The following is a 12,691-nucleotide window of genomic DNA, read 5'->3' as shown; positions in this document are numbered from 1 at the left end:
CCACCCCCCACCCCGGCCCCCCATCCCCACCTCACCAGGAGCTCTGCCCTCCCAGGGCAGCATCTCACCACTTGGCTCCTTTGCTCAGATCCCCCTGGAGCGGAAGCAAGAGCACTTCCTCGTGCAAAGTAACAGTTTTTCCCCCTTGCACACTTGACACACGTTGTCTCTTTTACTTGGAAGAAAACACACTGGACCCCGGCAGTTTGCAAGCCTTCTGGGTAAAAACTCTGTGGCAAAACTGATTCATGTGTATTCGGCCTCACTAGGTAGCAGGGGGCAGAAAGCTGTGTCTGCACACAGCACGGCCCGCGCCCAGGCGTGTGCACCTGACGCTGGCTCAAGTGGGCGGGCCACACGACCCCCTGGACCAGGGAGCAAACGCCAGGAGAGAGCAAAGCACCCCGCCACGAACTTGGTTTCCTTTAACCTCAGGTTGACTCCTTCCCTGCAAAAATCAGTTTCCATACTTCAATAAAATGTTTAATGGTTAATGCCTTTTATCTAGAGCTAGAAAACCTCTCCTGTCTTAAAAATGGAGTTAGCTGAAGGGCGCCTGGGTGGCTCAGTCGGTAAAGCGTCCGACTTCAGCTCAGGTCATGATCTCACGATCTCACGGTTCAAGCCCCACGTCGGGCTCTGCGCTGACAGCTCGGAGCCCGGAGCTGCTTCGGATTCTGTGTCTCCCCCTCTCTCTGCCCCTCCCCCACTCACACTCTGTCTCTATCAAAAAATGAATAAACATTTTTAAAAATTTTAAATACTTTTAAAAATGGATTTAGCTGATATGTAAACTTGGAAACCAGTGGACCCTGAGTGAAGTGGAAACTGGCAGAGATCAGTATTTACTGGACGGTGCCCTGGGGGAGTCAGTGGACCATGCAGGGCCGCGGGGAAGACGGTCCAGACAGGGAGCGGGGGACGGCCCTGGGTCCCGGGGCGGGTGGGGGGGGAGTTGCACCTGCAGAGCCGCCTTGAATGGGGTCTTCAGGGAGCACTCCGGTGTTGGGGTCATGATGCTTTCAGACAGAAAACACTGGAAACCAGTCTGCATCCCTGCCGGTCTTGTCTTGGGTATGCGATTCTTTTTGTAGGTTATGATTCTTTGACTAATTCTTTGACTAATTATAGGCTTTTGGACGCGAGCACCACACCCAATAGTCTGTTCCCCTAGAATGTAACATGTTGTCAGCAAAATGAAATTTTTAAACAGAGGGTCCCCTTTTCAGTGCACTAGAGGGAGCTTCCCTGATTTGGGAGGATTTAAATAAATCTCTTAGCCTTCAGTAAAGCCTTTCATAAAGTGGCGAAGGACCCACACACCCTCTCCACCCTGTGACCCTCACGGATCTGTTTATAAATGCAGATTCTGTGCTCCGTGCACCGCGAGGCCCCACTGCACGTGGGAGCCACTGGACAGGGTGTGGCGGCTGCTCCCACCGTGTCCCCTTGTGTCTCCACTGCTCAGGACAGACCACGGACGTGAGTTCTGCAAGCTTCTCCCTTTGCTCACGTTGCCAACAGCTAATGGTCTTTTCCTAACAAGCGAGGGGACGTCCGCATCACCCAGCTGGCTTCACTTAATAAGTCCATCCCAGTTGCCTGAATTTCGTTCTGGACGTTTTTAAGTATCGGTTTGATTTCCTCACTGTCCAACTCCGACTCCAGGAAAAGTGGGCTCCTGAGCCAGTCCCTGGCCGGCTCCTCATCTCGAACCCCTCCGGGGACAGCCATGTTCTCTCTCGTTCTGTCACGAACAGTGGTCCAGAGGGCGTCACGATGTAAGAAAACTAGAGACTTTATTCGTACATCCATCCAAGGATCCTGCAGGCTCGGGACAGCCGCCCAGGAGGGAGGGCCGCACGTGCGACCAGAGGCAGCACCGGGCCACGTCGCGTGTCCCCAGCCCGTGCCGGCGGCTTCCAGGCAGGGACGGCCTCCATACAGCCTCAGAATAAAACAGCTGTTGAAAGAGGTTTTCCAACCAGCCCGAAGGACTAAAAGAAAGTGCCCTAAAAAGACACTTTTTATCTAAGTCTGGATCCTACACGAAGCCCTGGGATTTCATCTCGGAAGGACCTGCCCCCCGCACCGGATGCTTCTGAAATCCAGGACCCGTGGTCAGAAGGCGAGCGGTCGCAGAAGGTAGGGGCCCTGCGCGAGCCTGGAGGCCAGCGTGGGATATCGCCGAGCAGAAGTACTTTCTCTCCCGGGAGCGCCCGGGATCTGCGAAGCACCATTCACGCGCGTCTGGAGCGCCGTGGCTCCTGTGAATTACGACGTGGCCGGGCCCCGCAGGGCACCCCCCCCCCCCAGCGCTCTGTGCCAGCCCGAGACCCCACCCACACCGGCAGGGAGCCCCGGACTGGGGAAGGGGAACACAGCGAGCGCCCGGGCCGTGGCCGCACCTGTGGGACCCATCCCGGCAGAGCCCTGAGCACCGGGCTCTGCTGCTGACCCGCCCGGCCGGAGAACGGAAGTGCCACGCGTGGGGCGGGACACATTCGTCTCCCCCTCGCTCGCCCCCCGCGTCGGGTTTAACCTTCTGAGGGCAAGCTTGTTTCTTGAAGAAGCCAGTTTCTGTGCACGGCTGTCCCCGTGACTCGCGAGCGGGCCCTGAGGGCAGGGCGCTCCGGTGGGGAGGCGACGAGAGGCAGCGGCTCCTGGAGCCTCGGCGACCGACCGGGAGCCACCACACACCGTGGCCGTGGCCGGGCCCCCCCCCCCCACTTCCTCTCTCCTCCTTCCCCCCCTTTCGGTAGCAGGGCAGACTCCTCCTTTGTTTCGGAGGGTCTCAGACTCGCGGATTCCCTTTAAACCAAGACTGTTTATTGTGGCCTCGTCGGCTTCCAAAAACTATAACCCTCAAGGCCAGCTGACCAGCACGCCCAGAACTTGACCCCTGTCTTGTCCTTGAGTGGGTTTCTCAGTGGACCCGACTGCCGAGCTCCCTGGGGGACGTCCGGCTGGTCCAGAAGGGGAACTTGTTTCCCTTCCTATAAAGGCCCTGATTTAAGACACGGGGGAGCTCACAGTGTCCCAGTAGGACGGTCCTTACCTGGCAGCTTGGTTCCCGTAAGGCGGCCGCATTGACTAGGAGCTCCCGACGCGCCCAGCGCTGTCCCTACAGCCCTAGAGATGATGGGGCACCTGGGTGGCTCAGTCCGATACGCATCCGACTTCAGCTCAGGTCATGATCTCACGGTTCATGGGTTCGAGTCCCGAGTCGGGTCCTGTGCTGACAGCTTGGAGCCTGAGGCCTGCTTCGGATTTTGTGTCTCCCTCGCTCTCTGCCCCTCCCCCACTCTCTCTTTCTCTCTCTCTCTCTCTCAAAAGTACATAAACATTAAAAACAGAGAGAGAGAGAGAGAGAGAGAGATGTGAACATTCCTGTCGTGTCTGCTCAAGGACAGGGAAGGGGAGACTGGGGTCATGGATACAGCCTGCCTAAGTGCCGGCCGAGCGGTGCCCCCAGCCCCCGGGCTCCTGGTCTGGGCCACATACGGCTAGGTCGTCCATACTTCCTGCTGCTCCCCTCTGTGTAGCTACGTTTGCTTTGGACGTGTTTCCTCCCAGCCCCTCCCCTGCCCATCTTTCTCCCTCGAAGCCCATCGCACCTGCTGTCCGTAAGCCACAGAACCACAGGACTTGAAACGTTCTAACAATCTTGGAAGCTTTCGAACTCGTTCTCCTGGCTCTGTGCCTCAGGGGACTGATGTGCGCACTTGGGGGGTGCAGACAGAGAAGGGCCTGGAGACGCGGGGCCTCTCGGCCCGTCCGCCTGATGCCATCTGGCTGCCGACGGTCGTGGCCACCTGCTCCGTGCGACCGGGCGTGAGCTGTGGCGCGGCGGGGGCCCTGGTGACGAGGTGCTGCTGGCAACATCACACCTGCTTGGGGTTCGGCGCGTGGGTCCGAGGCCACCTGGGAGGTGACGGCTGCTCCCCTGCCCACGGTTTGCATTTGTGTAAAATGCTTCTTAAGCTGTAAGAAGCTTGCGGGCCTGAGAGCCAGCACTGTTCTCTAGCTACTAGAAGTAGAAAAACAAGAATGCATGTTGAATTAACAATTAACAATAATGTCGGGCGCCTGGGTGGCTCAGTCAGTTGAGCATCCAACTTCGGCTCAGGTCATGATCTTTCGGTCCATGAGTTCGAGCCCCGCGTCAGGCTCTGTGCTGACGGCTCGGAGCCTGGAGCTGCTTCAGATTCTGTGTCTCCCTCTCTCTCTGCCCCTCCCCTGCTCGTGCTCTGTCTCTCTCTCTCAAAAATAAACAAACATTAAACAACAACAACAACAATAAGGTCAAAATTTCAAACTCCAATGGTATTATTTCTGTCAAGCCCGGATCACCTGGCTCGAGACAGATGCTGTCTGTGGGGAGGGGCCTCTCCGCGAAAGTCCGGCCAGTGAATACAGCCAGGGCCGTCTCTGCCTCTTCTCACCGTTTGGAACCCTCGCTGGGAGCTCCACATTTAAAAGCCAATATTCAGATGGATGGGATTTATTAGTCTAATCTTTCGTTACGTGAAATAAAAAAGATCCTATGCAATTGAAATTAAAGCTCATATACTTTCTATTTCTAAAACATTCTTTAAAATGCCACACACAAAAATCACATTTTAGTTTCTAATAGTGATGTGGCTGTTGCAAGTATCTTTCTGGGCTCCTGACAGCAATTTTTTTAACCCGGCTTTCTTGAATCAATGCTAATGAAAACCGCCTTGCCTTATTTTTCTCTGAGCACCGAAATCGCAGCTGCCTGCCAGGCCTGCTGAGGAATGAGTGTAATCATTTTCAATTGGCCTCTGAGCCCGAAGGGCCTGATGCAGGAGAGCGACCGCGGAGCGCGGCTCATCTCGTGTCTGAACTCAGCCCGATTTGTGTTCGCTGTTTCTTGCAGGCGCTAAGGAGATTGATATCGCCGCGACCCTGGAGCACTTGAGGGACCAGAGACCGGGCATGGTCCAGACAAAGGTACTGTGGGCCAGCCCTCGGGCGTCTTTCCGCGGTTGTTTCCGAGCGAGGGCAGAGGGGAAGGGGACGTCTCCCAGGCAGGTCCCAGGCGGGACAGGGGCCCCTCCCAGGAGGGTCAGTCGGGGTCCCAGCAACCACCCGAATCTCAACAGAAAACGATGCAGGCAGACCTCCAGTGTTTGGAGCCCTCCATGCACCAGACGCAGGGGAAGGGGAGAACATCACGTTTTTATAGAAAGATGTCAATGATAAACCCCAGCACCCTTGCAGGAGAATGTTCTAGATTCACTAAACATTCTGCCAGACTCCCCTGCTTCCGGCCCTCAGAACCACGGCTCTGTTGTGTGGTCGTCAAATGTCCCCCGGGTGCGCTGGGGTCCTCCAGCGCCTCAGCGTGGCTGATTTGCATACTTACTGAAAAGGCCACGTCTGCAGCAAAAGGCAGAAAGACAGGGCTGCTCCCGAGCTGGAAGTGCGGTGAAGACGACGGTCCGTTCCGTTGGCGCTCGGAGACACCCGTGTCCAGCAGCAGCAGGAGCTCCCACGCCTGTTCCGTGAGAGCACTGAAGTCGCCAAGTACAGAATCTCCTCTTTGCCAAGGTCGTCCTCACTCTCAGAGGCTACGAGCCTCCACCGAAGACCCAAAGTCCGTAAAAGATGCCCTTGCAAAACTGCTTCTTTGCACCCAAGAGGACTTGAAGTTGTAAACGGCACTCATGAAATGGAGGTGGCCCAAGGCCCAGAGGAGTGTGCTCTGTGCCTTGGGGTGACGGTTCCGGGACTGCAGGGAGTTTCCCCTGCCTCCTGGGGTCCCGCTGTTTCCCCCAGAAAGTGCCAGAGGTCCCCAAGCCCCTGTTCTGTCTGAATGTTACTGTGGAACTCGAACGTGACACAAGGGCTGAGCTGGGTGGGGGAGAGGCTCTAAATCCCAAGCGCTCTGGGGAGAACCGAGAAGCCACGCGGCCGTAAGACTAGGCTGAACACATTGTGAGCTGGAGGATTTCTTAAAATACCTCAACAGGGCCACCTGGCTGGTTCTTCGTGGCCAAAGTCAACCCCGAGCACTGAGGCAAATGTAGCTTAATTCTCCTACAGAACCACAAACCTATCCTACACGGAACCAGAAGCCTCGTAAAGACTCCCGAACTGCCCCGGCCGTGCCCCCCCGCCCCCCAGCGGCACCTGCCCCAGCCGGGGACCTCCACCCAGGTGCCAGCACCATGCACGCTCGGCCCCCGGCCCCCCGCGGCCCCCGGGAATGTGACGAGACCCTCATATGATCAGCGTGAAGAGACCTTATCAGTCACAGCACGCTTTGTTTTCCTAGGGGTTTGTTTATCTGAAATTCTGAAATTATTTCAGAGCTGCAGAACGCTGGCAGAAATAGAAACTCCCGTGTGCCCTCCCTCGGCTCCCCCTGCCAGCACCTTCCGCAAGCACCGTGCGGCGATCGAGGCCGGGAAGCCGGAGCCGGCATCAGGATCCCGCACACCTCTCCTTTCTATGCACATATGCGACCCTTCTGCAGAATAACACCAGAGCTAAGGGCTGGAGTCCAGAGGAGAGCGGCCCCACTCACGGCTTCCCCCGCTTTTGTCCTTCCAGGGCCAGTTCGAGTTTGCGCTGACGGCCGTGGCGGAGGAGGTCAACGCCATCCTCAGGGCCCTCCCGCAGTGAGCCGCGGGGCGGAGGGGCCCGGGGCCGGGAGGCGCCCGCACCCGGAATGACACAACTGCCTGGTCGGTGCAGTTTACCGGTTGAAATGCGCATTTTCGTTTAACCAAATCACAGTAAGGAGAGATCGGTGGAATCATGCGATTACAGGGGGCAATCACTTTATCCGGTTTCACTTTCCTGAAAGAAAACCCTTTTCCTTGAAGCACACATTCACATTCTTAATTGCAAACAGCGTCGTCCTAACGATGCAGCAGGCTTCGCACTCCGCACGGCCTCTGAGGGCTGGCTCGTGACCTGTGAGTCTGGAGGGCGGCCGGCTCTGCAGGGAGGGGGCCCAGACGACGCGGGCAGGGCACCAGGCACGGCAGACACACGTGGCATTTGTCTCTGAGACGCTGCTCGCCCAGAGGAGCCACCGGCTTCTTCGGGAGTCAGAGCAACAGTTACTAACATTCAGCAGCTGTGGGGCAAATAATAAGAAAATCGTCACCGCATCTCGGTTCTGTTCCCACCCGGGCTGCTTGACGCCCCCCCCCCCGACCCCAAGGTCCACGGCCCATCTCTTCCACCCACCCCCAGGGGCCGGCAGGGGCCTCCAGGGGCAACCGCTTTCCCGCCTGGGGAGCCACACTTTTAACTTCAAAATATGGATTCACACGTCACAACCCGGGACAGCCGGAATCTGGGAACAGTCTGGCAGGTCCCAAGCTCCTGGTCCCCGAGGAGCGCTCTAGCCCCCCAGCAGGCACCTGTTCCTCCCTCTCAGGGGATGTCCCGGGCCCTGCCGGCATCCGGAGAGCACCTGAGCACCCGTTCCTAGAAGGACTTGCGGGAGACGGGCATTTTAATCTGCGTGAGCTCGTAGCAGCAGGGAGCAAAGTGGCAGTGCTGGCCACGGGCCCCCCGGTCGTCAGCCCCCCCCCCGTCGCCTAGGTCGGACCCTCGTGTGACACACACGGGCGTCCAGAGGCGATCCGGGCTTGCCGGAATAGCACTTGACCGTGAGGTCTGCCACCGCCCGCCCCCGGAAACGGGGCTCATCTCGCTGAACTCGGAACGATGGAATCCAAGAAGGGGCGCAGACAGCTCCACCCTGTTGGGCTCCATCTAGGATTCGGCGTGAGCGTATCCCCGGGCCCCCCCACGCCCTGCTTCGTGCACACCGCCCTTCCCGTCCCAATGGACACTGCATCCCAGAAATGGTCGCGCTGGGAGAGCGGCCTCTGGCTGGGGAGGAAGACGCCAACACCGTTGTGTCTGTACGTGGTCCCGTCCTGTCATCCACTGCAGTAGATCCGTGATGTGTTTGCCTGTCCGGAATCTCAATAATGAATAGAAACCAATTTATCTGAATATAGGAAGCATATACCTACTCGTAATTTCTAATTCTTATGTTTCAAGAGAAATCCTCCAGTGCGAGATATATAAATATATTTAACGGTGTCAGATTAAACTTTTGATTTCACATTTGAATGGTCTTTATTTGGGGAGGAGGGAGCCACCTCCCTCGCTCCGGCTCCGGACGTGAGGGCACGCAGGTTGCCGAGAGCAGGCGGGGGCCCTTCCCAGAATTCCACACCAGGTTTTCAGGGCCCGATGTGCACCAAAGACCAGAACATCTGGGAGGGTTCCCTCACAGTGAGGGGCGAGGCGGGCAGGGCGCGGTGAGGGGCGAGGGAAGGCCCCACCTTCCAGGAGGCTCTGAATTCACCCACCGGGGTGCCCACCCCTCCCCCAGTGGCCTCCTGAGACCGTGTCTGGGGTGGTCCTAACGTCACTTGTCAACACTGGAGGCTTCACCGCCAAGTGATTCAGGATGCGTTTTTATGAAATGGTCGCTTGAGACCACGGGTTTTGTTTTTGTTTTTTTTTTAATGAAAACCGTTAGATGTAATCTCACAGAAAGAAAACGAAAGTGCCACCTACCGCATGCAATTCTAGAACCTGATTAAATTCGGGAAACACACAACGGCTCGTAACAGTGACACAGTAGATCTCCGTGTGTTGGAACTCTGTTCATCGTGCTCCCTTGGAAATACACACGCGTGTGCTCACACACACACCTTCTGGTAAAGTCCTGGGAATGTGAGGGTTCTGGGGTTCCAGCCCGGCCCCTCCTGCCACGCTCCGCGCTGCCCTCACCCCGCCCTCCCCCCCCCCCCCCCCAGGGCCAGCTGCAACCGCCCTTACTTGGACCCACTTAGCCCCGACCCCAGGTGGCTGGGACAGGTCAGCGCTGAGACACTTTTGCATCTTCCTCCGAAGCCCCCAGGGTCACGGAGACCAGCACAGCCCTGTCCACTGACACCGAGTCCGCCTGCCACCGTGCCTGTCCTCGGCCGAGGCCCCAGAGCCCCGAGCACAGCGCCCGGGCGTCGGGGCAGGGGTATCGGCCCCCCGTGTCCCAGGTGGACGCGCGGGTCCCAGTGCTGCGCCCCAAACCAGGCCCGCCTGCACCAGCTGGGGCCCAAGGTTTGGGTGGTGCGAACAGGGCCCACAGAGGAGGCTGTGTTTTTCCCAGACCGTTACCTCCATGCCTGTAAAGGGCTGGTTAGCGTGCCCTCCGCTCTGTCAGCTGGCTCGCTCACTCTCCCTCTGCTGTTCCCTCCATGGAGAAATGACCGCGATATTATCCGTGGTCTGTGTTGTGTGCTTTATTAACCCAGTAGAACGCTAATAAAACCTTCCTAATTAGTGGAATAGGCATTAATTCAAAGATGCTTATTGGAATAGAAAATGAGAATTTGATTATACCTCTGTTCCTAAACCGTGGCCGGTTTCCTTCTATTCAGGGTGTGTGTTCAGGAACTGGCCTTAGCTGCTTCTTAGACAAGTGCTGAATGTCGCTTGCTTTTTACAGTGGCTGCAGGTGGGAAAGAGTGTCCTTGTCTTTCTGGACCAGGGGTCAGCATCTCCCAGCCTGGTGCTCTGGCCCGGGGAGGGACGAGTGGCCCAGTGCCCCGGGCTGGGCAGGGGTAGACAAGGGCAGCCGGTCCCCAGCCCTTCAGAGTGTTCGGTGCGGCCCAGGTGCTCCCCCACATGGCCACTCACAAGCACCATCCCCACTCGGGTAGAACCTGCTTGCGTCCAGCCACGGTAGGTTTGGGGAACAGCCGGGTACAGTGGGCTGGGCTGGGCCGCGGACGCTGCAGGGCTCAGCAGATCTGTGGAGACATTCCGCCGCATGGAAGCTTCCAGAATCCGTCCTGCACCTGCTCCAGGGACGCTGAGGGCTCCCGGGGTTGCTTCTGGCTCTGAAAGCAGCCCGGGTCTCAGGCAGGAGGGGGTGGGCTCTCAGGATAAAGGAGACAGAAGGCAGGAAGGAGCCCCCAGCTCTGCTAGCCCATCTGAAATGTCACTTTCAAGGCCCTCACCTCCCTCTTCCCGCTCTCCACCCTGCTCTCGCTGTCTCTCTGTCTCTTCTCCCTCCTGGGGCGTCTACTTTGAAGGAACAACTTACACGTGTCTTCTGGTTTGGATTTTTTAAAAAGTAGACCCACGAGTGCGGGGCTGTCCTGCTGTTTTAGGACCACGTGCTCCCTGTGGGGTGGGGGCCGTCGAAGGGGTCAAGAGACGATGCAGACTGTGCCCGTGGCCCGCGTGGCAGGTGCCGCGGGCCTGGCTGACCCCCCGTAGGGCACTGGACCCCGAGGCTGGCTCACGCCAGGCCCCGCAGGAGCCAGAGCCCCCTCCGCGGCCGACCACATCCCATCAGGGGTCCAAGTGGGTGCAGAGGCCCAACTGGGGCCGCTCTGGGGGGCTGCCTGTGGGGCTGGGGCCTCGGTGAAAACAGCCATGCTGCCCTCCCTCACGTCCCCGCAGTAGTGGCCTGAGAGCCACAAGCTGCCACCATCTGCGTCACACCTGACCCAGGCGCCACAACAAACACACGTGTGTTACTACATGTGGTCATGCACGCACACACACACACACCCCCGTATGCTCGCTCACAGGTACACGGGGGGCAGGACTTCCTGGGATGACAAATATCCGGAATCTAGAGACCGATCGATCCCTTTGCTTTAAAATCCATCTGAAGCAGGTGACACTGAGCACCACCCAGGGATGCCTCTCCAGGGGCTCCAGTCCCAAAGCCTCCCCGAGGATCCAGGGCCGTCCGCCCGCCCGGCCATGGGGTTTTCCTGAGAGGGATCCTGCCCCTCGGGTGCCGACCATCCCCACGGCCAATGGCACCTAGCCCGAGACCCGGCCGAAGGTCAGGCCCACTCCCCCGTCTGCAGAGGGACACCTGTGAGCACCCTGCTCCTGTGGACCCCAAGGCTAGAGAGACAGAGCCTGTGGCCCCACAAGGCCCAGCCGTCCCCTTGCAAACAACCCAGCTCCCGGTTCAGATCTGAACCACCCTCTCGTGTCTCTGTCATGTCCTGACACAATTATAATCACAGCACAGGAATGACTTGATTGATCAGGTCTCTGGAAACAGCTCTCCCTTCCTCGGGCACTGTTTGCTCGGCCCCCAGCCCCCAAACCGGCTTCTTGGTGAACGTGGCCACGATCCTGAGGCTTTCCTTGCCCTCCTGCGCACCACACCAGGGCACACGGCCATCGCCGTCCACTTGTGGGGGACCCCAGGGCAAGGCCACAGCCTCTGTGTCCTCCCCGCAGCCCCTCTGTCTCCACATCCAGGTTGGGGCAGGGGAGCGGCTGAGCGGCACCTTCCCGCAGCGTCCACAGGGGCCCCGCCACACCCCCGGCCCCGCATTCAGCCCGTGATGCTCACCCTCTCTACCTCAGCTTCCCCGTCTGTAAAATGGGCTCCACACTCGACTTTGGGGCGAGAACCACACAGAGGCCCGGGTCGGGTGGATGCCAGCCCCACTGTACCCAGCCGTTTCTCATCCAGCATCGTGGCTGACGGCCCTGCGCTCTGCGGAAGGCCCCTGTCAACGACACTTGGGATCCACCCAGGCTCTGAGCAAGTTAAGAAATCCACCAAAGGGGGCAGGACGCCTGGGTGGCTCAGCTGGTTAGGCGCCAACTTCCGCTCCGGTCGGGATCTCACTGTTCGCGAGCTGTTCCAGACCCACGTGGGGCTCCGCGCTGACAGCTCAGAGCCGGCTTCAGATTCTGTGTCTCCCTCTCCTCTCTCTCTCTGCCCCTCCCCTGCTCACACTGTCTCTCAAAAATAAAATAAACATAAAAAATTAAAAGAAGAAGAAGAAATCAATCAAAGGCAAAGGCGGGAGCCAAAATTTGGCCTTGAAGGAGGATGGGGCTAGGGCGGGATACTGAGCTCCAGGGGCCCCGCCCACCACTCCGTACCCCGCCCACCACTCCGTGAGGCCCCGCCTGCCGCACCGCCCCGGCCGGCCACGCCCACCACGCCTTCCTTCGGCCACGCCCACCTCGCCTCCCGCCTCGCCCCGGTCGCGCGGTCCTCTGTGACCCTCCGCCCGCCTCGACTTGGGTTTATCGACTCCGCAGACTGCTCACTCCTGCCTCCGTGTGCCTCACACGTTCTCCTTTTCTCTCCCCTTTTCTTCTCCAGCCGGAAAGGTCAGACCCTGAGCAGTCAGCCCGCCGGGCTCGCCGATAAAACCCGGCGTGGAGCTCTGCCCGCCCCCCGCCCCCACCCCACCCCAGCAGGCTCCCCAGGCTCGGGGCGCCCACCCGGCACCGGCCGTGACCGCCCGTGACCGCCCGTGACCGCCCGGGTGGAACACCGCGGAGCGTGCGCTGTCGGGGCCAGGGGGCTCCCTCACGGACGGGGACGGGGACGGGGACGCCCCCGCGGGCTGTGGTCGTTTCCCGGAGGAACCCGAAGAGAGCAACGGGGTTCACCCAGAGGCAGGGGCTGCCGACGGCGCGGCTCCGCCCCGCAGGGGCCGGAGAGGCGGGCGCGCACCCTCTGCCCTGCGTGCTCGACCCCGACACCGGGACCGGCCGAGGGCGGGGTCGGCGGGGGGGCGGGGGTGTGAGCAGTCAAGGCCACCTTTCCACGAAGGCCCTGAGGACGGGGCTCCGCACCCACCGCACCGCGCATAGACCCACACCGCCCACATGCCACACACCCACA

The 12,691-nt window shown here is 59.4% G+C and overlaps 1 protein-coding gene across 1 annotated transcript in view; it reads left to right on the top strand.

Moving 5' to 3' along the window:
• PTPRN2 (protein tyrosine phosphatase receptor type N2) overlaps window positions 1-8,121 on the top strand; it is a 748,038-nt gene extending 739,917 nt beyond the window's left edge. Inside the window, exons 21-23 of the mRNA XM_040464596.1 lie at window positions 3,409-3,445; window positions 4,876-4,977; window positions 6,583-8,121. Coding sequence (XP_040320530.1) covers window positions 3,409-3,445; window positions 4,876-4,977; window positions 6,583-6,654 — 211 coding nt within the window. The 3' untranslated portion in view covers window positions 6,655-8,121. The remainder of the gene's footprint in view (window positions 1-3,408; window positions 3,446-4,875; window positions 4,978-6,582) is intronic.
• The last annotated feature ends 4,570 nt before the right edge of the window (window positions 8,122-12,691 follow it).

This window comes from Herpailurus yagouaroundi, unplaced genomic scaffold, assembly GCF_014898765.1.
Source record: "Herpailurus yagouaroundi ecotype Mexico unplaced genomic scaffold, PumYag 483, whole genome shotgun sequence".
Taxonomy (NCBI): Eukaryota; Metazoa; Chordata; class Mammalia; order Carnivora; family Felidae; genus Herpailurus; species Herpailurus yagouaroundi.
The sequence above is the reverse complement of the archived record's forward strand: the minus strand, read 5'-3'. Positions and strand labels throughout refer to the sequence as shown.